The 26892-nt window shown below is 41.5% G+C and overlaps 2 protein-coding genes across 3 annotated transcripts in view; both read right to left on the reverse strand.

Annotated features, from left to right (window-relative positions):
- Positions 1-9922, reverse strand: part of LOC139413676 (sodium- and chloride-dependent GABA transporter 2-like) — a 61292-nt gene extending 51370 nt beyond the window's left edge. The window contains exons 1-4 of one of the 2 annotated variants that reach the window (XM_071161336.1): positions 9858-9922; positions 9634-9737; positions 8848-9044; positions 4576-4710 (exon numbers count right to left, since the gene is read on the reverse strand). In XM_071161336.1, the coding sequence (XP_071017437.1) occupies positions 4576-4710; positions 8848-9044; positions 9634-9725 (424 nt within the window). In that variant the 5' untranslated portion in view covers positions 9726-9737; positions 9858-9922. Of the gene's footprint in view, positions 1-1095; positions 1237-4575; positions 4711-8847; positions 9045-9633; positions 9744-9857 lie in introns of those variants that run through there. The other variant, XM_071161335.1, reaches the window with a different exon arrangement.
- A 4279-nt stretch (positions 9923-14201) lies between these two features.
- Positions 14202-26892, reverse strand: part of LOC139413679 (fibroblast growth factor receptor substrate 2-like) — a 41655-nt gene continuing 28964 nt past the window's right edge. The window contains exons 6-7 of the mRNA XM_071161339.1: positions 23128-23252; positions 14202-22947 (exon numbers count right to left, since the gene is read on the reverse strand). Of these exons, the coding sequence (XP_071017440.1) occupies positions 21565-22947; positions 23128-23252 (1508 nt within the window). The 3' untranslated portion in view covers positions 14202-21564. The remainder of the gene's footprint in view (positions 22948-23127; positions 23253-26892) is intronic.

Raw genomic sequence — 26892 nt, forward strand, 5'->3', positions numbered from 1 at the left:
CGTGGATTAGATTACATGTAGTTACATTTAAGAGGTTTTAAAGTCAATCCCTGCTACAACTAGGTTCTGAAGTTTTACCTGTTTACCATCAAGGAAAAACTCTGGGCCCAAGGGGAATAAAACTTTGCCCCCACTTCTGGGACCTGTGGCCACCTCTGCTCAAAAATATAAATACCAAAATATTTACCCTCCAGAATATGTCTCCCCACCAAGTCAAGTTGATAACCCATTGCATTCAAAGTCAAGAGTCAAAAGTTTAATATGGCAGCGGCAGCCATATCGGCGGCCATCTTAGTTCACACCAGTATGTCAGATTAACTCAATCGCCAATTTCTCAGCCTCTCAGTATCAGAGAAACACAAAACTTTGAATGAATAACAGACAAAGGTTTATGACAAGTTTTTGTGATTGATATAGATCAAAAATAACTTAAAACATGAAAAGCATACATCACATTTGACTATAAAGGTGTGAAAAGGTTAATAAAATAAAAATGTGTTACTGCTTGACAGACAGTCTCTTCGCAATCATTATCAATTTGGAGTTGGCACTTTTAAGTATATAAAGATGTTGCCACTTTTAAGGCTCGGACACACCAATAGCTTTTGCCAACCGATAGTACTTAGCACCTCTGAACAGAGTGCCGGATGTAATTTGCAAAGTGAGTGCAAACCGATTCCTCATATAGAATCGTACAAAAATGTTGGCAGCCAGACATCCATCAGCAGGTGGTCCCAAAAACAAACCACGCCGAACAAGCAGCAGACGAACAGAAGATCGACAATCGGCGTGGTGTGTATTTTCCTTTAGGGTTAATTGTTATTCTCTATGTAATTAACTTATTTGCTGTGTATTAATGTTATTAACTATTAATACATGTTTTATTAACTGTTACATGTTATTACTTGTGTTATCACCTGTTATTACCTGTCATTGCTTGTGTAATTGACCAATTGTATATGTCAATATGCATATAATTGTAACTGCTATTGCCCATGTTACAAACTGTTATTACCTGTGTTATTGACTGTTATTACCCATGTTGCTGTTATTACCTGTGTTATTGACTGTTATTACCCATGTTACTGTTATTACCTGTATTCCAGGGGTTTCTGCAGCTGGCCCATGGCACCTCAGCACTGAAGGAGGAGAACAAGTAGAAGAAGGCCCAGGCCTGGATGATGATGTATGACACTGCAGCATACGCAATGACCACTTGGGTGGCATAACCAATCCCTGGGGATAAACAAAACTAATGTAAATCTAAGTGCACTTAAATATAAATGTAAATGTACACAGTTTCCTGTTTGCAGGTTTTGTGTTTTCCACCCTGATGAGGTTGGCTTTGAGGGAATGTTGTTACGGCCGTGTATATCCCCCATCAAGCCGATACCACGACGGCCTTCAAGGAACTTCACTGGACTTTATGCAAACTGGAAACAATATATCCTCAAGTTGCAATTATTGTAGCTGGGGATTTTAGCAAAGCAAAGTTGAGGAAAAGGCTGCCTAAATTCAATCAACATATCGACTGTAGTACTCGCGCTGCTAAATCACTAGACCACTGTTACACCAACTTCCGGGATGCATACAAGGCCCTCTCCCGCCCTCCATTCGGCAAATCTGACCCCGACTCCATTTTGCTCCACCTTTGCTATAGGCAGAAACTCAAACAGGAAGTACATGTGCTAAGGATTATTCAACGCTGGTCTGACCAACCGAAATCCACGCTTCAAGATGGTTTTGGACTGGGATATGTTCCGGGTAGCTTCTGAGAATAATATTGACAAATATACTGAAACGGTGACTGAGTTTATCAGGAAGTGTATAGGAGATGTTGTACCCACTGTGACTATTAAAATCTACCCTAACCAGAAACCGTGGATAGATGGCAGCATTCGCGCTAAACTGAAAGTGCGAACCACCACATTTAACCATGGCAAGGTGACTGGGAATACGGCAGAATAGAAACAGAGTAGTTATTCCCTCCGCAAGGCATTCAAACAGTTAAAATGTCAGTATAGAGACAAAGTGGAGTCTCAAGTCAACGGCTCAGACACAAGACATATGTGGCAGGGTCTACAGACAATCACAGACTATAAAAGGAAAAACAGCCACGTCGCGGACACTGACATCTTGCTTCCGGACAAGCTAAACACCTTCTTTTCCCGCTTTGAGGATAACACAGAGCCACTGACGCGGCGCACTACCAAGGACTGCGGGCTCTCCTTCTCCGTGGCCGACGTGCCGCCACAGATGGCATCCCTAGCCGCGTCCTCAAAGCATGCGCAAACCAGCTGGCTTGTGTGTTTATGGACATATTCAATATCTCCCTATCCCAGTCTGCTGTCCCCACATGCTTCAAGATGGCCAACATTGTTCCTGTACCCAAGAAAGCAAAGGTAACTGAACTAAATGACTACCGCCCCGTAGCACTCACTTCTGTCATCATGAAGTGCTTTGAGAGACTAGTCAAGGATCATATCACCTCTACCTTACCTGTCACCCTAGACCAACTTCAATTTGCTCACCGTCCCAATAGGTCCACAGACGATGCAATCGCCATCACACTGCACACTGCCCTATCCCATCTGGACAAGAGGAATACCTATGTAAGAATGCTGTTCATTGACTATAGCTCAGCATTCATCGACATAGTACCCTCCAAGCTCATCATTAAGCTCGAGGCCCTGGGTCTGAACCACGCCCTATGCAATTGGGTCCTGGACTTGCTGACGGGCCGCCCCCAGGTGCTGAAGGTAGGGAACAACACCTCCACGTCGCAGATCCTCAACACTGGGGCCCCACAAGGGTGCATGATCAGCCCCCTCCTGTACTCCCTGTTCACTCATGATTGCGTGGCCAAGCACGCCGCCAACTCAATCATCAAGTTTGCAGACGACACAACAGTAGTGTGGTTGACTACCAACAACAACAAGACAGCCTACAGGGAGGAATTGGGGGCTCTGTGGTGCAAGGAAAATAGCCTCTTACTATTTTATTTTTTTAATATAGGTTTCAAAATTATTGGAGGTGCCAATCATTTTGGAGGTGACTGTATATACAGTGGGAAAAAAAAGTATTTAGTCAGCCACCAATTGTGCAAGTTCTCCCACTTAAAAAGATGAGAGGCCTGTAATTTTCATCATAGGTACACTTCAACTATGACAGACAAAATGAGAAAAAAAATCCAGAAAATCACATTGTAGGATTTTTTATGAATTTATTTGCGAATTATGATGGAAAATAAGCATTTGGTCAATAACAAAAGTTTCTCAATACTTTGTTATATACCCTTTGTTGGCAATGACAGAGGTCAAACGTTTTCTGTAAGTCTTCACAAGGTTTTCACACACTGTTGCTGGTATTTTGGCCCATTCCTCCATGCAGATCTCCTCTAGAGCAGTGATGTTTTGGGGCTGTTGCTGGGCAACACGGACTTTCAACTCCCTCCAAAGATTTTCTATGGGGTTGAGATCTGGAGACTGGCTAGGCCACTCCAGGACCTTGAAATGCTTCTTACGAAGCCACTCCTTCGTTGCCCGGGCGGTGTGTTTGGGATCATTGTCATGCTGAAAGACCCAGCCACGTTTCATCTTCAATGCCCTTGCTGATGGAAGGAGGTTTTCACTCAAAATCTCACGATACATGGCCCCATTCATTCTTTCCTTTACATGGATCAGTCGTCCTGGTCCCTTTGCAGAAAAACAGCCCCAAAGCATGAAGTTTCCACCCCCATGCTTCACAGTAGGTATGGTGTTCTTTGGATGCAACTCAGCATTCTTTGTCCTCCAAACACGACGAGTTGAGTTTTTACCAAAAAGTTATGGTGCAGGTCTACAATTTTGTTTCTGGTGTCCTTTGACAGCTCTTTGGTCTTGGCCATAGTGGAGTTTGGAGTGTGACTGTTTGAGGTTGTGGACAGGTGTCTTTTATACTGATAACAAGTTCAAACAGGTGCCATTAATACAGGTAACAAGTGGAGGACAGAGGAGCCTCTTAAAGAAAAAGTTACAGGTCTGTGAGAGCCAGAAATCTTGCTTGTTTGTAGGTGACCAAATACTTATTTTCCACCATAATTTGCAAATAAATTCATAAAAAATCCTACAATGTGATTTTCTGGATTTTATTTATCATTTTGTCTGTCATAGTTGAAGTGTACCTATGATGAAAATTACAGGCCTCTCTCATCTTTTTAAGTGGGAGAACTTGCACAATTGGTGGCTGACTAAATACTTTTTTGCCCCACTGTATTGTGTGGAATATTTCCCCTTGGCATCACCTGCTATTTACAAAACAAAATCAATCAGCACAGCACAGTACATACTGTACTATGAGGGTCTCTAAAATGAAATGTTCTTGCAGCTATAAATATCCTACCATTATTTCTCTCTCTCTCTCACACACACACACACACACACACACACACACACACACACACACACACACACACACACACACACACACACACACACACACACACACACACACACACACACACACACACACACACACACACACACACACACACACACACAGGGATTCTATATGAAATTATATTATTGCAGTAGTAACCTTCAAAGAGAGGGCAGAAGTGTCTCCAGCAGGTGATGCAGCCCTGCGAGGTGTACTGTCCCATGGCTGTCTCCAGGAGGAACATGGGGATCCCACAGGAGAGCAGGAACAGAACATAGGGAATCAGGAATGCACCTATGAGGAAGGTTACAAAGTGTTGTTATGCCTAACTTGATCCACATGCCGAGTGGAGGATGCCCTTCATGCCAACCTCATAAAATGTTAATCACATGGTCTAGACCAGCAGTTCCCAAACTGTGGGGCCTAGGGGGCGCAAGTTTTTTTTTTAAGGAACTCAGTCTGGCTTTCAACTTACTCCTGAAAGATGTAATAGTAGAATGCACAAGGCGCAATTTCAAAATTGAGTAGTGTATCATCAGTTTTCCTATTTATAACTTTTTAGAAATCTAGATTAACTAGCCCATGTCAGCTAAGGTATTTTAGCTAGGTTTTTTAGCCCATTGATTTTCTTGTAATGTTTGAGTCACTCAAATATCACATGAACACACATAAGCAAAATGTGAACAATTGCAGAAAATTTGCTTTAATAAACTCTGACCCCCTCTGGTGGCATTTGTTAAATGACACATAATATTGAATACTACCCTCATTAAGTACATTTCGGTCTCCAACTATAAGTCCTACAAACACATGCTTACTACAGTTAAAAAGGTAAGAACTGTGAGGGGGGGGGGGGTTCCCGAAAAGAGATTTGAGCGGTTTGTTATGAGATAAAATATGTCACCAATTACTGTTCCAAAGGGAATGTCTTTTTTGTTGTTGTTGGAAAATAACATTTCAAATCTTTTACCTAATGGTGGCGCTCTAAACACGGACAAATTCCCATTGGAACACAGCCATTTTAAAACCAATCCAATCCAATTTTATTGGTCACATACACGTGTTTAGCAGATGTTATTAGCGAAATGCTTCTGCTCTAGCTCCGACAGTGCAGTAATATCTAACAAGTAATATCTAACAAAAAAAACAACATATACCCAATACACACAATAAGTAAAGCAATGGAATTAAGAATATATAAATATATGGACAAGCAATGTCAGAGCGGCATAGACTAAGATACAGTAGAATAGTATAGAATAAAGTATATACATATGAAATGAGTAATGCAAGATTATTATTATTATTAGATTAAACATTATTAAAGTGACATTAAGCTGTTTTTCAGTCTCTCAGTCCCAGCTTTGACGCACCTGTACTGACCTCACCTTCTGGATGATAACTCAGTGAACAGGCAGTGGCTCGGGTGGTTGTTGTCCTTAATTAACTTTTTGGCCTTCCTGTGACATTGGGTGCTGGCTGTAGGTGTCCTGCAGGGCAGGTAGTTTGCGCCCGTTGATACGTTGGGCAGACCGCATCACCCTCTGGAGAGCCCTGCGGTTGCGGGCGGTGCAGTTGCCGTATCAGGCGGTGATACAGCCCGACAGGATGCTCTCAATTGTGTATCTGTAAAAGTTTGTGAGGGTTTTAGGTGACAAGCCACATTTCTTCAGCCTCCTGTGGTTGAAGAGGTGCTGTTGCGCAGAGATTGAATATGTCCATAAACACACCAGCCAGCTGGTTTGCGCATGCTCTGAGGACGCAGCTTCAGATGCCATCTGGGCCGCAGCCTTGCGAGGGTTAACACGTTTAAATGTCTTACTCATGTTGGCCATGGAGAAGGAGAACCCACAGTCCTTGTTAGCGGGCTGCGTCAGTGACTCTGTGTTATCCTCAAAGTGGGCAAAGAAGGTGTTTAGCTTGTCCGGAAGCAAGACGTCGGTGTCCGCGACGTGGCTGGTTTTCCTTTTGTAGTCCATGATTGTCTTGTAGACCCTGTCACATACGTCTTGTGTCTGAGCGTGTGACTTGAGACTTGAGACTTTGTCTCTATAATGACGTTTTGCCTGTTTGATTTCCTTGCGGAGGAAATAACTACTCTGTTTCTATTCTGCCATATTCCCAGTCACCTTGCCATGGTTAAATGCGGTGGTTCGCACTTTCATCCTGAAAGTTGGAGTAACAGTGGTCGAGTGATTTAGTAGCGTGAGTACTACAATCAATATGTTGATCGAATTTAGGCAGCCTTTTACTCAAATTTGCTTTGTTAAAATCCCCAGCTACAATAAATGCAACTTCAGGATATATTGTTTCCAGTTTGCATAAAGTCCAGTGAAGTTCCTTGAGGGCCATCGTGGTATCGGCTAGAGGGGGGATATACACAGCCATGACTATAACCGAAGAACATTTATAATATAATGGGAGATAATACGGTCGGCATTTGATTGTGAGATATTCTAGGTGAACAAAAGGACTTGAGTTCCTGTATGTTATCACAATTACACCATGAGTCGTTAATCACGAAACACCCCTGCCCTTCTTCTTCCCGGAGAGATATTTATTCCTGTCGGCGCGATGAACTGAGAATCCAGATGGCTAGACCAATTCAGACAGTATATCCCGAGAGAGCCATGTTTCCGTTAAACAGAGTACAGTATGTTACAATCCCTGATGTCTCTCTGGAAAGCAACCCTTGACCTGAGCTCGTCAATTTTATTATCCATGATATTTCTGAACATTAGCAAGTAATATACTCGGGAGCGGTGGGTGGTGTGCGCGCCTCCTAAATCGGACTAGAAGACCGCTCCGATTACCGCCGTTGTTTTGGGTCGGCCTCTGGAATCAGTTCAATTGCCCTGGGTGATACGAACAAAGGATCCGCTTTGAGAAAGTCATATTCCTGGTCGTAATGCTGGTAGTGCTGGTGAGTTACCGCCGCTCTGATATCCAATATGATATTTTAAACATGCAGGGCTTGTGCAATGTGCCATACCTTAATTTTTTGTCTCTACCTACCCACTGATATAAATATATGCTGGGTCCGACGGGAATAATCTGGTGGGAAGTGAGCTGGCAACCAGAGGGTTGCTGGTATCAATTCCTTCATGCCATTGTCTGCCGTTGTGCCCTTGAGCTATGCACCCCACACAATTTTCAGAGGGGTTGGGTTAAAAGCGGAAGTTAGTAAAGACCTTGTGTGCAATAAAGTGATCTTAATACTTGTTTCCCCTTTTACTGTTCACACCCCACACCTATTTAATGCATTCAATGTAGGTATCGGTATCAAACATTTCCTATCAAGCCATACCAGAGGAGATCAAATGTTGCTTCAATTTCACAATCTATACAAATTTTACAAGCTCAGGTAACACAAGGTACTCTTAATCCGTAACCTACAATTTCCTCGCCCCCATGGAAATCGAATTAACATAATACAAAAATCCCTATCAAAATCCGTCTGTTCTAGCTAGAGATATCTGGTTTTTTTTTGTTGCATGGGCTGCGTCTCAATCCATCACATCCGCAGATATCATCCTTCCAGTGAAAAAGTGGCAGAACTGGAGCAGTGTTTGTCAGACCATGAGACTTCCGAAATTGGTATTTTCACAAAAACATTTAAAGATGAGACTCTCACGAACATGATGGTTTTCTCCATTTTGCTCTAGGATGCCCACAAGCCACAAGATTTGTCTGAAGGTCCCTGGTACCAGTTTTAAACATATATATATATATATGGAGATATTGTAGTTTAGTGCTGAAAATAATGAGATAAATACATGTAAAAAACTATTCTAATAGTTTCCTGGTCTTTCTTAAATCACTTCAGAACAAACTTCCTTTAGATTTTTGGGGGGGCTATCTGTTGTTCCATGTAGTGAATCCGTTATTCAATGTGTTTCTATTGGCTAATAGCAGTAATGGCAAATTCAATGTTTCCTCCACTAATTTTTGTACATATTTTTTTATACTTTAAGGGGTCTTAAAATTCCAAATCAAATAGCTAAATTATCTTTAGTATGACCATCTTAAAACAATTCCATATGTTAGATTAGAACCCCCGTCCCCCGGCTTAGACAGGTTTTAGACTCTATAGGGTTAAAGTGTTTCCAAGACATTTAATCATTAGTTAATTAATATGTAGTTTATAAACAGTTATAACTCCCTTAAAAGGTACCTTAATGTAAAGTGTCACCAACTACACCCACTATGATCATAATGAAACCTGTGGGGAAAGACAGTACAGTACCTTACAACCATATCAAGTCAAATATTAATTAAGATAAACATAAATAATAAGAATAGCAAGGTTATTCTTTCCCATGGTGTTGACATGGCAATCAAGTTCACTTAGTCCATGACCCTAGTGTAAATGCAGTAGCAGTGTTCAGACAAAGTGTGCAGTTGTCTCGAGCGTGCGGTAGCGTCCCTTACCTCCTCCATTTTTGTAACACAGATATGGGAACCTCCACAAGTTCCCCAGCCCCACCAAGGTGCCTGCCACGGCCAAGAGGAACTCTAGCTTGTTGGCCCACTGGCCACGGTCTAGCAGCAACTGGCTCTTCTTTTGGCCCTTCACCAGACTGATGTCCTGGGCAGGCAGGTTATGACTGTGATCCTTTGGGAAATTTCTAGTCATGGTCACCAGCACACAGCAGTCTTTGGGTTAATAAAATTATACCGAAACCTTGTTTATTTAGGTGTTTGTTAAAAATCATAAAGACAAGCACCAAATTTGATAAATGTTCTCATTGCTTAATTTCCAATTAAATTGCCTATCACTCACTCTGTACGTTCTGAACCTAATCACTCACTCTGTACTTTCTGAACCTAGTGAACCACAACACCCCACCTCTTTAAAGTGATTTGGTGCCAATAGGCGTTCCGTCATCTGCAAGGAGTTGGGCATAGATAATGCTGTATCTTCAGGTTGCGCACAGAGATACCTTAGTCCCGTGGTATTCTCACAAGTGTCTGAGGAAGTTCTAATTTTGCATCCATTGTTCTCCCAGTGTGTAACAGCCTAAAACTACTCAGCTGATCCTTACTTGGCACCAGTAGTAAGCTTCATTAATTTGCCCATGTAGGATTACCAACAGTGGACATTTTTCTCACTTTCAGGTTAAAATGTATGGCTATATAGCACAATTACCTGACAATACTAAACCATTTGGATACTGTAGAGTGAAATATGCAGAACAAACATAATAACGTACTTACCCCTCCATTACCATTGTCTCCTCCCCCATCCTCGCAGTGGTCTGGGTCTGTGCTGTAACAGCAGACTGATCAGTATTCCCCTCAGACAGCATGCTCCTAAGCTGCTGCATACCCAGAACAAAGCAGAGATGTCATGAGTAGCCTAGACCAACAATCACAACAAACTAGTCAAACAATTCATTCTTAGTAACTACCCTTCACAACTTTCATCATAATCTTCATACATTGCCTTGAGAATAGGGTGATGGAGGAGGCTGAAAAAAGTATAGCACAAATAAACGGATAGCCAGTCAGGTTGTATGAGCTTGTTATTGTGGTAAGAGCTGCTACAGAGGAAAACAACACAGAATCATTTCCTGGGAGTACTTTTCCACTGGGACCGAGCTGTTGGGGTCATTGAGATTGGCAAAGTCGCTAACAACTAAACCAGATAAGCTGAGCTGTCTCTGGTATGTCAGAGCTGGTCATTAGGCTTTGGTTATTTGGTAATCGGGAAATGCTGATCATGGACCACTTATTATGTTGTTATTTAAACATATTTAGTCAACAATCCCTTCTCTCCCTATTCTATCTTTGTAAAACAAGAAACTTATCTGTGTTTTTTTAAGATGTATAGTATACATAACACATTTTAATTGAATACATTACTACAGTTTTTGTTCGTGTCAAGGTACAATTTTTTTCTGGTACGGTTCTCAGTTGGCAAAATTATTTTGAAATGACATTCATTCACAGAAAATTAAGGTGCAGGTGTAAACTTTTGACTATGTTACTGAGTTGGCCTGGTTAAGTATCCACCATAGTTGCTGGAACCAGTCTGAACAGAACAATGTGAAAAGAAAATATATGAGCAAGCATAGTACAGTTTGGGTTGGCCCTATAGTGTGAATCAGACATACATGTACTGTATGTTCACCAGCTTGTGTCATCAACATTTAATCCACTGGTTTGGAAACAAACTGGATGGACTTCTCAGATGCTACCCAACACTGGAATTAATACTGCAGATAACTATTAAAGCTAAACATTACATATCATACATAATGTAGTTCAAAGATGCACTCTAAACACAAAAAAAGGTTCCTGGAGTATCCTTCCGGGGTTGTTCAAATTGAAACTGTGGGGAAACCCCAATAAGTTCTTAGAATAACCCTTTTTAAGAACTAATTTTAATGGTTCCTTTTGGGGTTCATTTTTGAACTACCCCCTCCCCTAATACTACCCCCTCCCCATAAAAATAACAACAATAACATAATATTATAGGTGTCAGTGTTTATTATGATTTAAGAGGCAAAGCACAATTAAAACATCTAAATATGAGGTAAATTCCCAGCACAGCCTCATGTATAATGGGTATATTTTCTGGCGTGTTGATGTTCTCCGTATCCATAGCCAGAATGATGTTGCAGTGCATGGTGATTGAACAGGTTTCCTGTTATATTCATCAGAGGTGTAGGGAGAGTGAAGTCTGTGAATTCCCCAAAAATGAAGAAAACATGCACACAACAGTATTCATATAGTTGAAGTCAGAAGTTTACATACAGTTAGGTTGAGTCATTAAAACACGTTTTTCAAACACTCCACAAATTTCTTGATAACAAACTATAGTTTTGGCAAGTTGTTTAGGACATCTACTGTGTGCATGACACAAGTCATCTTTCCAACAATTGTTTACAGACAGATTATTTCGCTTATAATTCACTGTATCACAATTCCAGTGGGTCAGAAGTTTACATACACTAAGTCGACTGTGCCTTTAAACTGCTTGGAAAATTCCAGAAAATGTAATGGCTTTAGAAGCTTCTGATAGGCTAATTGACATCATTTGAGTCAATTGGAGGTGTACCTGTGGATGTATATCAAGGCCTACCTTCAAACTCAGTGCCTCTTTGCTTAACATCATGGGAAAATCTAAAGAAATCAGCCAAAACCTCAGAAAAAAAATTGTAGACCTCCACAAGTCTGGTTCATCCTTGGGAGCAATTTCCAAGCGCCTGAAGGTACCACGTTCATCTGTACAAACAATAGTACACAAGTATAAACACCATGGGAACACGCAGCTGTCATACCGCTCAGGAAGGAGACGCGGTCTGTCTCCTAGAGATGAATGTACTTCAGTGCGAAAAGTGCAAATCAATCCCAGAACAACAGCAAAGAACCTTGTGAAGATGCTGGAAGAAACAGGTACAAAAGTATATATATCCACAGTATAACGAGTCCTATATCAACATAACCTGAAAGGCCGCTCAGCAAGGAAGAAGGCACTGCTCCAAAACCGCCATAAAAAAGCCAGACTACGGTTTGCAACTGCACATGGGAAATAAGATCATACTTTTTGGAGAAATGTCCTCTGGTCTGATGAAACAAAAACAGAACTGTTTGGCCATAATGACCATCATTATGTTTGGAGGAAAAAGGGGATGCTTGCAAGCCGAAGAACACCATCCCAACCGTGAAGCACAGGGATGGCAGCATCGTGTTGTGTCGGTGCTTTGCTGCAGGAGGGACTGGTGCACTTCACAAAATGGTTGGCATCATGAGGTAGGAAAATTATGTGGATATATTGAAGCAACATCTCAAGACATCAATCAGGAAGTTAAAGCTTGGTCGCAAATGGGTCTTCCAAATGAGCAATGACCCTAAGCATACTTCCAAAGATGTGGCAAAATGGCTTAAGGACAACAAAGTCAAGGTATTGGAGTGGCCATCACAAAGCCCTGACCTCAATCCTATAGAAAATGTGTGGGCAGAACTGAAAAAGTGTGTGCGAGCAAGGAGGCCTACAAACCTGTCTCAGTTACACCAGCTCTGTCAGGAGGAATGGGCCAAAATTCACCCAACTTATTGTGAGAAGCTTGTGGAAGGCTACCCAAAATATTTGACCCAAATTAAACAATATAAAGGTAATGCTACCAAATACTGAGTGTGTATGTAAACTGACCCACTGGGAATGTGATGAAAGAAAAAAAAGTTGAAATATATCATTCTCTACTATTATTCTGACATTTCATATTCTTAAAATAAAGTGGTGATCCTAATTTACATAAAATAGGGATTTTTTTTTTTTACTAGGATTAAATGTCAGGAATTGTGAAAAACTGAGTTTAAATGTACTTGGCTAAGGTGTATGTAAACCTCCAACTTCAACTGTACCTTGGTCTTTGTGGTAAATGTGAATGAAAAAAAACAATCCACACCCATACCTTGTCCATAATATGGGATATTCATTGAAGAGGTAAGGGAGGATGGTAAATGTGCTCTGCATAACATACCAAAACCAATACACATACCTTTGTATGCCTCCTCATCTGTACACCTACAGACCTACACACAAAAGTGAGCAGATCAGTCACCTGCACCCAATACAGCTAGACTTCAAAATATTATTATAGCCTACATATTCTTAGCTCTTTGTTGATTAATATCCATTGAATTGTGGTGTCCATTTTGTTTTAGAATGATTTGCACAAATATGAAAAGATATATGGTATCATCATAAAACAATATCCATTTTTATAATATAAGGTACAAACCTTACCTTAAATTGAGAAGATCTTAACATTTTCCAATTAAGTGCCTGCACCTGCTGTCCTTTCAAATTAAAATCCAAATGTTTCAGTTGGGCAGTTAGGTTCCTGCAAAAACACCCAACCTCGATGAACCCCACCTCCTATGGGGTACTTGGAAGAAACTTTTGGGGGCAATTTTCAGTGCCAAGAACCCTAAGGTTCTTTGAAGAACTTTGAGGCTCTTAGAAGAACCCTTGTTGAACCACTAATTTTTAGAGTGTACAAGCAGGTGGTATCCAAGCCTTACACATAACAGTGGACACTACATCACCGCACTCCCTCTCTTGCTCTTGGTCCTCATCTTTGTGAGTCACATTGATTTAGCACCTGTGTGTTTTATCAGTTTCTTTATGAAAATATTTAGCGAACTCCATGACAGTAGCTAAAGTAAGGGGCTATTAGAAAAACACAAGTAGACTGCAAATTGGGCGGCAGGTAGCCTAGTGGTTAGAGCGTTGGACTAGTAACGGTTGCAAGATCGAATCCCCAAGCCGACAAGGTAAAAATCTGTCGTTCTGCCCCTGAACAAGGCAGTTAACCCACTGTTCCTAAGTCGTCATTGGAAATAAGAATTTGTTCTTAACTGACTTGCCTAGTTAAATAAAGGTAAAATAAAAAAATGCTGAGGCAGGCATGCCCTGAGCTCCTGAAGTGAGCGGGCGAGAAGGCTGACAATCTAGCCTTTGGGAATCTTGCTCCACGTTCCATTCAAATTGGGCACATTCTGCTCATATACTCTGATCAGGGACTGGTAAGCTACTTCTACAATCTTTCCTCCTTGGGGGGCTGCTTCAAAATAGCACTGTAGAAGTGACCAAACTAGTGTCACCTCAGGAACACTGGCTTATAGGATGTCAATGCTCAATAACATTCACAATGTTAGCTTCTGTTACACAGGATGGGTTCTTCTGTTAACACTACAAACATGAACTATGGATCCTAAGATCAGTTGGAACCTTTCCTCTAGCATCTTATATTACTTACACCAAACGGAGTAAAAACAATAAAAGCTCTTCTTTATTTGTGAGATTCCTCTTTTTGACACAATGGATCATTAGCCATGAAACAAGACAGACATATCAACACAGCAAGACAACTATATAAAGCATATTTACAGCTGGATCAAAATCTCTAGTACTTACAAGACCATGCTCTCTGTACAAAAAAATGATAAAACGTGTTACACAGGCAGACACCAAGTGCATGCTCAAAGTAAGGTAGTAAACAATATTTCACCTGCCAAAAGCAGTCTAAAAATGTATGTAATGTTGAATTTCAGGTTCTTTGTAAAACAAGATTATTATGAAGTAATATTCCATTGAAATGTAAATACTCCAATCTTACTGAGGGCAATTTTAACAGGTACAGGCAGCTATTGATCATTTCCTCCAATGGAATGATTCAGTGTAAAAAAATAAACTGCTTCGGATTAAAATGTTATTTTGATGACTATGTTCTTTACAGTTTCATTTTAATGTTGACATTACATTTAGTCACATACATATTTTTCGTACAAGTCACACTCTTCAATGGTTTATATACCATAATTCTCACCAAATGGCATGTATTCACCATTATGGCATTCATCAAAATAGTTTAATTTACCAAATGGCATGCCTGTTTAGTTTTGTATTGGGACAGGGACAGGAGGGGTACAGATAACATCCTGTATTATACGGGTCATCTTCTCTCAGAGTGATGGTATATAACACGTTTTATTCCCCAAATATAATGAGATGCTATGAGTTATCTTTCCACATTTCAACAGATGTAGCAAAAATAGCTTAGTTACAGTAGCTCCAATGAAGACAAGAGAAGACCTTCACTGCATCATACCCATATATATTATGTACATACCGAGAGACACATACTTACAAGAAATGCAAATATATACGAAGAAGAAACTCGCATAGCAAATTTTTAAGTTGAGAAAACTTTTGAACACTCACTTTTCTGTTTTCAGCAAGGATAGAAACATTAAGCATAGTTGCCCTTCATCTATACAGAGTCTCTCTTTGCTTATTACATTCATACCGCAGGTAAAACCAAGACCAGAGGGTGTCTCTCAAGGAGAGTCCTATAGAGTTCCTGGTGAGTCTCAGCAAGGTGTGTCCCTGACCTTTGGTCAAAGTCATAGTACTCAAGGACATTTGGCACTCAGTCAATATTAGTGTACATCACAGTCAATTAGTTTGGCCCACCCAAAATTTATATCAACCAATCAGCACAAATTCCATCACATATATATTATTACCACCATTAACATACAGGTTCAACAGGTTTCCATTGATCTGGTCTTATAGAAGAGTGTTAGCTTAGCATGTGACTGGATGAAAATAACGGACTCCTGTCAATATCATCGTCACCCACCAGTGGATATCACACATGCATTCAATAGTAAATAAATAAATAAACAAAACAAAAACATTTAGAAAATACAGTACCAAGTCACTGTAACATTTCGTAGATTTTGAGCTACTTTGTTAGTACCTTGGTAACATTATGGCACTAAGTGCTTTACGTACCTAGAGTGGCATTTCGAGGGGCTGTGGAAGGAAAATGACGTATTTTCCCATAATCCCCATCATTGTGGCAAGAAACACCACTTGATGGCGATCTGCCTGTCAGGCAGTTGTAATGAATTTACAGAAAAGAGGGCAAAAACCTGTTGTTTGAATTAAATTATGGTAAAACTTTATTTTAAGATACACATATTAGCCACTAAGTTGTAGTTTATACGTGTGTATATCAGAGGAGGCTGGTGGAAGGAGCTATAGAAGGATGGGCTCATTGCAATGGCTGAAATGGAATCAATGGAATGGAGTCAGTCATGTGGTTTCCATGTTTGATACGTTCCATTAATTCCATTCCAGTCATTACAATGAGCCCGTCCTCTTTTAGCTCCTCCCACCAGGCTCCTCTGGTGTATATGCTGTACATAGCTCATAAAGGTCTTTATTAAGTCTTATTAGCCATATATTGGGCCTTAATTAAGTGTTTTCTAATTCAAACATATGTTACTGGCCAGTAGTGCTGAGCGATAAGTGCTTTTTGAGGTCGGTTTGGTTTCGGTTTGAGAAAATAATCACAGTTTTCGATTTTTTTAACACATTAATGTGGGTTGAATGCTGTAAAAACACAGAAAACAACAATTGATGGTAGTGACTGCCTAGTACTATCACTTATTAAGCTGTGGTCTGTCATTGTCATTGAAAGCAAGTCTAAAAAGCAGTAAATCGGTTTTATGTTAACTATTTTTATTCAAATCATTCTTAAATTTAGTTATGCGTCTTTTACTTTCGGTTTTGTACACCAGCTTCAAACAGCTGAAAATACAATATTTTTGGTTTTGGAAAATATATTTCACAGCGATTTATACATAAACTGAAATTAGGCAAACTATTAGAATATTAGCAACCAGGAAATGCCAGTGCGATTTCTGCATAGTGCATCTTTAAATAACATATTTTGGTAGAGTATATTCCATATTTGTTTTTAGTACGATGACTTTATTATTTCATTATTAAAACCCAAATGATGGTAGTGACTGCCCATGACTATTTACCACTTTTTAATGCACCATCTTTAATCAAATATTTCAGTAGTGTATATTTAAGCAATAAATATAGTGGGTGTGGTATATGGCCAATATACCATGGCTAAGGGCTGTTCTTAAGCGCGTCGCAACGTGGAGTGCCTGGACACAGCCATTAGCCGTGGTATATTGGCCATATATCACAAACCCCCAAGGTGCCTTATTGCTATTATAAACTGTTACCAACGGAATTAGAGCAGTAAAAATAAGTGTTTTGTCATACCCGTGGTATACCACGGCTGTCAGCCAATCAGCATTCAGGGCTCAAACCACCCAGTTTATAATTTTTTATGATTTATTATTTAATCCCAAATCGTCATCACATTAGCAGCCAGTCAGCCAGCCAGCCAGACATCTATCTCTGTGCTCCCCAAAGAGTCATCCTATTTAGGCTAGCAGCCTAGTAGTTCTTCAAAGTAGATAAGGCACACTTTTAAGACTGATGAATAACAACTATTAATTGATTCGATTAATTGTCGGTCGGGTAGATACCTAAACAACTGTTCCCTCATTCGTGAAGCGTTCTATGAACTTCTGTCTTTCCCTTCCTTCTAATTCGGCCGGTCCCACAGGCTTGAACCAATGTGAACAGGCCGCTGAAGGCGCAAAGGATTCTGGTCATTGTAGTCATTTACCCCCTCCCTGCAACGTCCCACAGTTCATACTTGATCTCTGAAGACAAACCCCAAGTTGAGCCAGAGATCAATACGTAATGAAGTCTCCGCACTAACAATGGGTGTCGTTGTCCCAAAACCCGTAAGGCAGGCGACAAGCTTAAGTCCTAAATAAGGCCATTGAAAGGAATTGGGCTTATGTTGGACATATTTTGGCGACAGTGAAACCTCTTGCTTTGGCATCTTTCTCTGGTAAGAGCACGAAAAAATATTTACGAAATAGAATTAAAATAATTGAGCCTATGTTGTTAATTAAAAACTTAACATAAACCCGAAATGTCGACTAATCGCTTAGCACTACTGGCCAATCCTTAATCCTTTCTCTCATTTTGAAGGTACATCAATGTGACAACATTGATATAACAAGATACAGTATGACTTTAGTATAGGGTACACTTCCACATCTTAAGGTACTATTCCTGTGTACCAAATTGATAACAATGACTGACTAATGAATGGGCCTAGATCAACAGTCAAATACAGTACACAGATATCTTGGCCATACGCCTCCTGATACCTAACCTGGCCCTTTAAAAGGCTTCAACATTCAAGAGCCACCCACACACATCTAGCAGAAAGCTTGGCAACAGTCCCTTATGGCACAGTTAAGTCAGGTGTAAAATAAGCGCACATCTGCTGTATATAAGACAATCAAGAAAACAGAAACATGCATTTTTCCACATTCTAATTTAAGCATGTATACAATAAAGTTGTATTATTATCAACAGGCGGCCTGACAGAGGAAGGTCTTAGTTACAATGTCGATTCACATAAAAATAGGGATCAAGTACAACAGACCTGCAGATCCATCAACAAAACACCTCAAACCTCACACACATTGGACTGAATAAACCTCATCTCAATCAATACAACTCTATTAAACCATTATTGCGAAATGTAAACACCCTTTAAAATGTACCATGAAAAGATGTGTACAAATGGATATATCCCTGTCTGAAAAATGCCCACAGTGAGTAGACCTACATATCTTTTTTCCATCAGATGAAATACAGTTATGTGGATTATAGTTGCTAGGCCTGTGCTGCACCTTCAGCCACTTTACTTCAGATTAGACAGCCAGATCGTAATGAAAACAAGGTTTGGTAGGATGATTATCACACCAATGAGAAATAAGAAATGGAAATGAGAAATTACAACTTCCTTGAATTAAAAACACATTTCTTTCCATACCAGTAGCCCATATGCAGTGATCTTGAGTGAAGAATAAGATAATGGTAGTTCCATATACTAAACAATATGGTGTACAATCCTGCACAGCCACTACCACCCCAACCTCTTCTTACGGTCTGAACTTCTGTGACAAATAGCTTACATACTGTCTCAATATGTTTATAGCAGCATAAAACCAGCAGAGTTGTGATGACTGGATAGATCCAACCAATCCTTTGTCTCACTCTAATATGGCTGTCGATGTATAACCTAGCCTATGAGGTGAAATGTGTCTTTCTTGCCCAGTTAAGAATCAGCTAGAGAGATTCATGAGGAGGAGTACACAGGGTTAACAATTTAAACCCTGTGGCCATATGTATCAAGAATCACAGAGTAGGAATGCTGCGTTTTAGATCACAATGAATACGGTTACATTGACAGGGGAGACCTGATCCTAGATCAGCACTCCTACTCTTGATACATACACTCAGAGCCAGTTTATTAGGTACACCACACCGTTCACGAAAATGGTTCGCTCCTACAGACAGTGAGTCACGTGGCCGTGGCTTGCTATATAAGGCATGCAGACAGGAATCTAGTTACTGTTCAATTGAATGTTAGAATTGGGCAAAACGAGTGACCTAAGCAACTTTCAGCGTGGTATGATCGAAACGGCCGGCCTCCTGGGCTTTTCATGCACGACAGTGTCTAAGGTTTACAGAGTATGGTGCGAAAAACTAAAAACATCTATAGTCAGTGGCAGTCCTGTGGGTGAAAACAGCTTGTTGATGAGAGGTTAAAGGAGAATGGCAAGAGTCGTGCAAGCTAACAGGCGGGGCCACAAATAGGCAAATAACAGGGCAGTACAACAGTGGTGTTCAGAACGGCATCTCGGAACGCACAACTCATCAGCCCTTGTCACGGATGAGCCATTGCAGCAGACGACCAAACCGAGTTCCACCCCTATCAGCTAAAAACAAAAAAAACAAGAAGAAAAAACAAGAAGAAGCGTCCCCGGTGGGCACACTGGAAAATTGAGGAGTTATTTGTTTTAATTTTTTTTTACGCCTGTTCCCACAAAACCCGGTTCCTTTTGCGTCATGCAAAATCCCTTGATACCAATTGAGCAACGTTTCCATTCCCAGAAGAATTCAGGCTGTTCTGGAGGCAAAGTGGGGTCAGGCCCGGTACTAGATAGATGTACCTAATAAACTGGCCCTTGAACTCCAACTTTTCTTTTGATTTTGACATGTAGGCTAACTCCTTCTTGCCTCTTAGCCCTCAAGTTTTCTTCTAAAAATCCTAATGGAACATTGATTTGATTCATAATGTTCATACAGGTAACAGAAAGATTTGGCACTTTAATATGTTAATACAGTCTTCTTCAGAATGTATTGTTATTAATTACAGGCATAACAATGGTATTACAATGGTGTCACAGACAGTCTGCTGATGACTGGTGATACTTTGGTCTCCAAATCACCAACTGACTGGATTATGAAAAACTGGTCGTCACATTTTTTTGCAAAACAATCACAATATAGACATCTCGATGAATGAATAAATAAAATAATATCCTCAGTCAAATGTTCACTGATAGACTTTCCATAAATAGCTAACATTACACATAGTGATATATTCCCCTCAGACCCTGTTACCAATCTGATACTTACTAAAATAGTAAACAAGAAGACCTACTTTTCATGTGAGGTTATTATCAAGCCATTATCAAATTCTGCTCTGAAAAATTCAATTTGCTATTGGTCTCTATAATGTTGCAAAAACAACAACATCCATACATAGTTTGGGCCTGTGTGATGACATCACCATCTCTAAGGAGTTTGTCAAAGCACAACCTTACTGTTACTCTAGAGCAGAGGGATTCTGAACTGTGGGGACATCAGTGGCCAGTGTCTGACCCCGAAGGTAAAAAGTGCAAAGGTAAGCATAGTTTAGGAATTAGATATGGATTCCTTATTCAAGTGGGAATGATATGTGGTCAGAGGTCAATTCAATAATCTGTGTGTAGGGGGGCAGTAGAGGATGCTGAACGTCTATCAACACACTATCATTATATGAAGGACAACTATTATTTCCATTTTAAATACAATTTCAACGTGAAAAATGTATATTTAATCTTGAGGAGAGAGAAAATTGATACATAAAAAAAGAAATCTGCTGTGAGGTCTTTTTTAGACTCAAAATATAATACTCGATAGGATGTACGATTTTACAATTCCAAAGGATTATGTGCAAACTGTACTGATCTGTACTAATTCCTGAAGGCAGATAGTTATAAATATATATCATCATCTGTCCTTTCTATCATTCACTGGGCCAAAAGAAGTGCTTGTGAGGTGAAGAACGCACATTATTAGAATACAATTGAGGGAATAATAAACTATTTTTCATATCAGAAAATGTTCTGTCAATTTCAACAATGTGGACTAGTAAACCTGTACTCGATAGTAGTCCATGTTCGTAAACAGGGACGTAAAATAAATAAAACAACAACACTGAATGATAATGGAATGAGGACCAAAAAACAATGGCAGCTAAAGGCTTTAACCATAAACCCAGCCAACCACGACCAAGGTTTCTGCTGCTAACTCAGACAGCATCTCACCACAGTCAGAAAGTGACCCATAATAATATTGCAACTTCAAACCAATCTCGCTCCATCAAGTGGAATATGTACGGATAGGTTTCAATTAGTTTTCTAATTAGGTACCTGTATATGATCCAACTGGTCAGGTCAGGACAGAACAGGACAGAAAAGGACAGAAAAGGACAGTCGGATGGCTGGATGAGAGTGAGGGGTCCAGTGTGCTGCTGAGTTACTTATACCAGTCTGTCCAACCAAGCCTGTTTCTCTCTCTTCTCCCTCCCTTCATTTTTCTCTGTCTCCTCCTCCTCACTGCGTCTACAGAGGCAGGTCTGTGCTGTTGTGGCGAGTCTTTCTCGACGTCCCATCGTCCCGGGGGAGGGCTTTCTGCAAGTTGGACATGGCTGCTGTCTTCTTCAGGTCGATCACAGCGTAGAACTCACTGCGCCGTGGGGCCTGCTGGGGGCCACATTTGAGGGGTGGCAGGCGCTGGTGCTGTGGCTGTAGTGGCTGGTGCTGAGATTGGGCTTCCCCTCCACCCCCACCGAGGGCCTGGCATGGCAGTTCTGCATTGAGGTCCACCTGGATATAGTTGAGCTGCCTCGATGGGGTCATATGACCGTGTTCACAGCCCTCTCCCCGACCAAACCCTCCTCCCGGCCGCCTACGGAAATCAAAGCTGAATATTCGTCCGCCACGGTCCGACTGGGGGTGGCAGGTCTGGAGGTGAGGGGGGCAGGCATGTCGCAGCCGGCTGGGCTGGGCCTGCTCTGTGTTGACATAGTTCTGCAGGGCGTCACGGTGGATCCCCCCCCTCCCCAGCCCGTCCTGGTGGTACCCGTTGGGTGTCCCAGGACCCTCTGAAAACTCGTACTCGTCAAAATCCTCTTCCTCTTCCTCGTACTCCTCCTCATCCTGTTCCTCGTCATCCTCATCCTGCTCCTCGTCTCTATGCAGGGCGCGGTACTCCCACACCGGTGGCAGCGACGGCAGGTTCTCATAGTTGAGCAGAGCTGTCCGCCGGTGACCTCCGCCCATCCCTACGCCCCGCTCACAGGGGTACCCCTGAGGTGGCAGAGAGGATGGGCCGTGGGGGTGCGGTTGGAGGGGGTGTGGGTGTGATTGTGCGTGACTGTCTCCGGTGGTGCTACTGCTGCTGCTGGAGCCCACAGACTGGGACACGCTGCTGGGGCTGAGTCTCATCCGGCGCCCCCCTCTCAGGCCGTTGATGTTCTCATAGGTGAGCTGGCTGCCCTGGCAGCCCTCCTGGTGCTCATGGCCAGGGTGCCGGTGCATCACATGGTGATAGTGAGGGTGGTGGTAGGAGTGGGAGTTGCACAAGTGCAGAGGAGGCTCGTCCCCCTCTGCCTCTGAGCCTGTGGTGCCCTCTACAGGCAGCATGAGATGGGGATTGTGGCCCCCGTGCCTCTCCCTCTCTAGCAGGTGGCGCTGTGCAGGGGTGGGTCCCAGCATGAATTTGACCTCCTGAGAGGAGGGCTGGAGAAATACCTGGGGTTCCTTGCGTTGTTCCTCCAGTGGGCAGCAGTGCATGCTGGCCTTCCCACCTCCTTGGCCCCCGACAGGCATGGCTCCTCGGGTTGACTCGTTGAAGGAGGTGGGCCGCACCTCAGGTAGAGAGTGTACACAGTGTCGACTGGAGAGTTCCCCATCCACAGTAACAGTATTCATATAGGTGTGAACCTGCAGAGATGGGGAGAGAGAAAGAGAGCGAGAAAGAGAAAGAGCGAGAGCAAGATTAGCAAGGACTCAGAGAGGATATTACACACATTGCGAGGTGAGGAGTAACCAGCGGTTACAGTGCAGCTCGGTTTGTCACGAGAATGTGAAAACTACAATGGAGCGGTGAGGGGTCAATCTTACCTGGTCATCCAGGCCCATGAGGCTGTGGCCATGGGGATCGTCAGTTAGAGAGGGCTGGGAGGATTCAGCTCTCATGGGATACCCCGGATACCCATTGGGAAAACCCTGGACTGGGAATGATGGAGCTGGAGACAATACAAACTGTGTTGAATGGGAGTCTGGGTAAATGAGGTTAGATGTTTTTATGTCTGCAAATCTAATGGTGTGTGTGGTGTATTGCATAGACTGCTTAGTAATGAAGCCTTTGTTTTAGCCCCAAGTCATTGTGTTTTATACCCTTCCACCTCTCTCCATCCATCCATCCATACCCTCCCTCCCTCCATAACCTTCCACCTCCCTCTCCCCCCTTCCATCTACCTCCCTCCCTTCAACTGGGACATGCTTAAACCACCTGACCAAGTTGTAAAGCAATGGGACTCCCTAAATCTTTCTCAGATTATTACCAATCCCACAAGGCATGACTCCAAACACCCAGAAAGGCTAATGACCGTAGTGTTCACTTTTTCACAGCCTGTGTTTGTAATGGCTGCTCAGAGCAGAATTACTCCACCTCAAGAATTCCATTTGGCGAAAGGCTCGACACATGTGTAGGCTGACTGGCTCTCATTCAGGCAAATGAGAAATAAGTGCACTCAGGCAATCCGGAAGGCCAAAGTTAGTTACTTTAACTTCTCTAGGGTAGGGGGCAGCATTTGGAATTTTGGATGAAAAGCGTGCCCAAATTAAACTGCCTGCTACTCAGCCATAAAAGCTCAAATATGCATATAGATAGAAAACACTCTGAAGTTTATAAAACTGTTTGAATGATGTCTGTGAGGATAACAGAACTCATATGGCAGGCAAACACCTGAGAAAAATCCAACCAGGAAGTGGGAAATCTGAGGTTTGTAGTTTTTCAACTCTTGGCCTATCGAATACACAGTGTCTATGGGGTCATATTGCACTTCCTAAGGCTTCCACTAGATGTCAACAGTCTTTAGAACCTTGTTTGATGCGTCTACTGTAAAGTGGGGGAGAATGAGAGCTGAATGAGTCAGAGGTCTGCCAGAGAGCCACGAGCTGGCCATGCTCATTCACGTGATAGTTAGCTTGCGTTCCATTGCAATTCTATAGACAAAGGAATTTTCCGGTTGGAACATTATTGAAGATTTATGTTAAAAACATCCTAAAGACTGATTCTATACTTCGTTTGACATGTTTCTACGGACTGTAAAGGAACTTTTTGACTTTTCGTCTGCACCTAGTGATCACGCGTCATGAATTTGGATTTGTGAACTCAAGGCGCGAACAACAAGGAGGTATTTGGACATAACTGATGGACTTTATCGAACTAAACAAACATTTCTTGTGGAACTGGGATTCCTGGTAGTGCATTCTGATGAAGATCATCAAAGGTAAATGAATATTTATAATGCTATTTCTGACTTCTGTTGACTCCAAAATAGCGGATATCTGTTAGGCTTGATTTGTTGTCTGAGCACTGTACTCAGATTATTGCATGGTTTGCTTTTTCCGTAAAGTTTTTTTAAATCTGACACAGCGGTTGCATTAAACTTCTTAGGGCTGCAATCCCGTTAACGGGATCGATATGACAACAGCCAGTGAAAGTGCAGGGAGCCAAATTCAAAACAACAGAAATCTCAAAATTAAAATTTCTCAAACATACATGTATCTTATACCATTTGAAAGGTAATCTTGTTGTTAATCCCACCACAGTGTCCGATTTCAAATAGGCTTTACAGCAAAAGCACCACAAACGATTATGTTAGGTCACCACCAACTAAACAGAAAAATTCAGCCATTTTTCCAGCCAAAGAGAGGAGTCACTAAAAGCACAAATAGAGATAAAATTAATCACTAACCTTTGATGATCTTCATCAGATGACACTCATAGGACTTCATGTTACACAATACATGTATGTTTTGTTTGATAAAGTTCAAAAAAATCTTAGTATACATTGGCGCGTTGCGTTCACTAGTTCCAAAAACATCCGGTGAAATTGCAGAGCCACATCATTCTACAGAAATACTCATTATAAATGTCGATAAATACAATTGTTAGACATGAAAATATAGATATACCTCTCCTTAATGCAACCGCTGTGTCAGATTTCAAAAAAGCAAACCATGCAATAATCTGAGACAGCGCTCATAAAATAAATAAAATTAACCGCCATGTTGGAGTCAACAGAAATCATAAATCACATTATAAATATTCCCTTACATTTGACGATCTTCATCAGAATGCACTGCCAGGAATCCTAGTTCCACAATGAATGCTTGATTTGTTCGATAATGTCCATTATTTATGTCCAAGTAGCTACTTTTGTTAGCGCGTTTAGTACACAAATCCAAACGCTCGTGCAGGTCCATCCGAACGTCGGACGAAAACTTTATATTAAGTTATATTACAGGTCGAAGAAACTTGTCAAACTTAGTATAGAATCAATCTTTAGGATGTTGTTATCATTAATCTTCAATAAAGTTCCAACCGGAGAATTCCTGTCTGTAGAGAAGCCATAGAACGCAGGTCGCAATCATGTGAAATGCGCGTGACCAGGACCTGGCTCTCTGCCAGACCACTGACTCAAAAAGCTCCCATCCGGCTCCACAACACAGTAGAAGCCTCATTCAAATTTCTAAAGACGGTTGACATTTAGTGGAAGCCCTAGGAAGCGCAACGTTATCCATATCCCACTGTGTATTCAATAGGGGCTGAAAATCGACTAACCTCAGATTTCCCACTTCCTGTTTGGATTTCTTCTCAGGTTTTTACTTGCCATATGAGTTCTGTTATACTCACAGACATCATTCAAACAGTTTTGGAAACTTCAGAGTGTTTTCTATCCAATACTAATCATAATATTCATATATTAGCAACTGGGACTGAGGAGCAGGCCCGTTTACTCTGGGCACCTTTCATCCAAGCTACTCAATACTGCCCTTGCAGCCATAAGAAGTTTTAAGGAGAAGTGGATCTAAAATTCCATGCTTAACAGTTGTATCTTTTAGCAATGTTTATTATGAGTATTTCTGTAAATTGATGTGGCTCTCTGCAAAATCACCGGATGTTTTGGAACTACTGAACACAACGGCAATGTAAACTCAGATTTTTGGATATAAATAGGAACTTTACCGAACAAAACATACATGTAATGTGTAACATGAAGTCCTATAAGTGTCATCTGATGAAGATCATCAAAGGTTAGTGATTCATTTTATCTCTATTTCTGCTTTTTGTGACTCCTTTGGCTTTGGCTGGAAAAATGGCTGTGTTTTTCTGTGACTTGGCTCTGACCTAACATAATCGTTTGGTGCTTTCGTCGTAAAGTCGTAAAGACACTGTGGCTGGATTTACAACAAGTGTATCTTTAAAATGGTGTAAATTATTGTATGTTTGAGGAATTTTAATTATTGGTGGGACGCTAGCGTACGAGGTGGGACCCACGTACCCTAGAGAGGTTAAGGAGCAGTTCTTTCTCTGTTGGTCTAACTCCAATACGTCATGGAAAACGGTTAAAGATCTGGAGAATAAACCCTCTTCCTCACAGCTGTGGTTGTTACTGACAAGGAGCACATGGCTGAGCTCTTTAGCCTCATTGCCTGTCCGAAATTTCCTCATCTCCCACCCCTTCTAATGCGACTAGCCCCGACGCTCATCCCCCTTTTTCCCCTGCCCCGCTACAAAGTTTCTCCCTGCAGGCAGTCATTGAGTCTAAGGTGCTAAAGAAGCTCCTTAAACTTAACCCCAAAAAAACATCTGCC

Source organism: Oncorhynchus clarkii, chromosome 7 (assembly GCF_045791955.1).
Source record: "Oncorhynchus clarkii lewisi isolate Uvic-CL-2024 chromosome 7, UVic_Ocla_1.0, whole genome shotgun sequence".
In the NCBI taxonomy this organism is placed as follows: domain Eukaryota; kingdom Metazoa; phylum Chordata; class Actinopteri; order Salmoniformes; family Salmonidae; genus Oncorhynchus; species Oncorhynchus clarkii.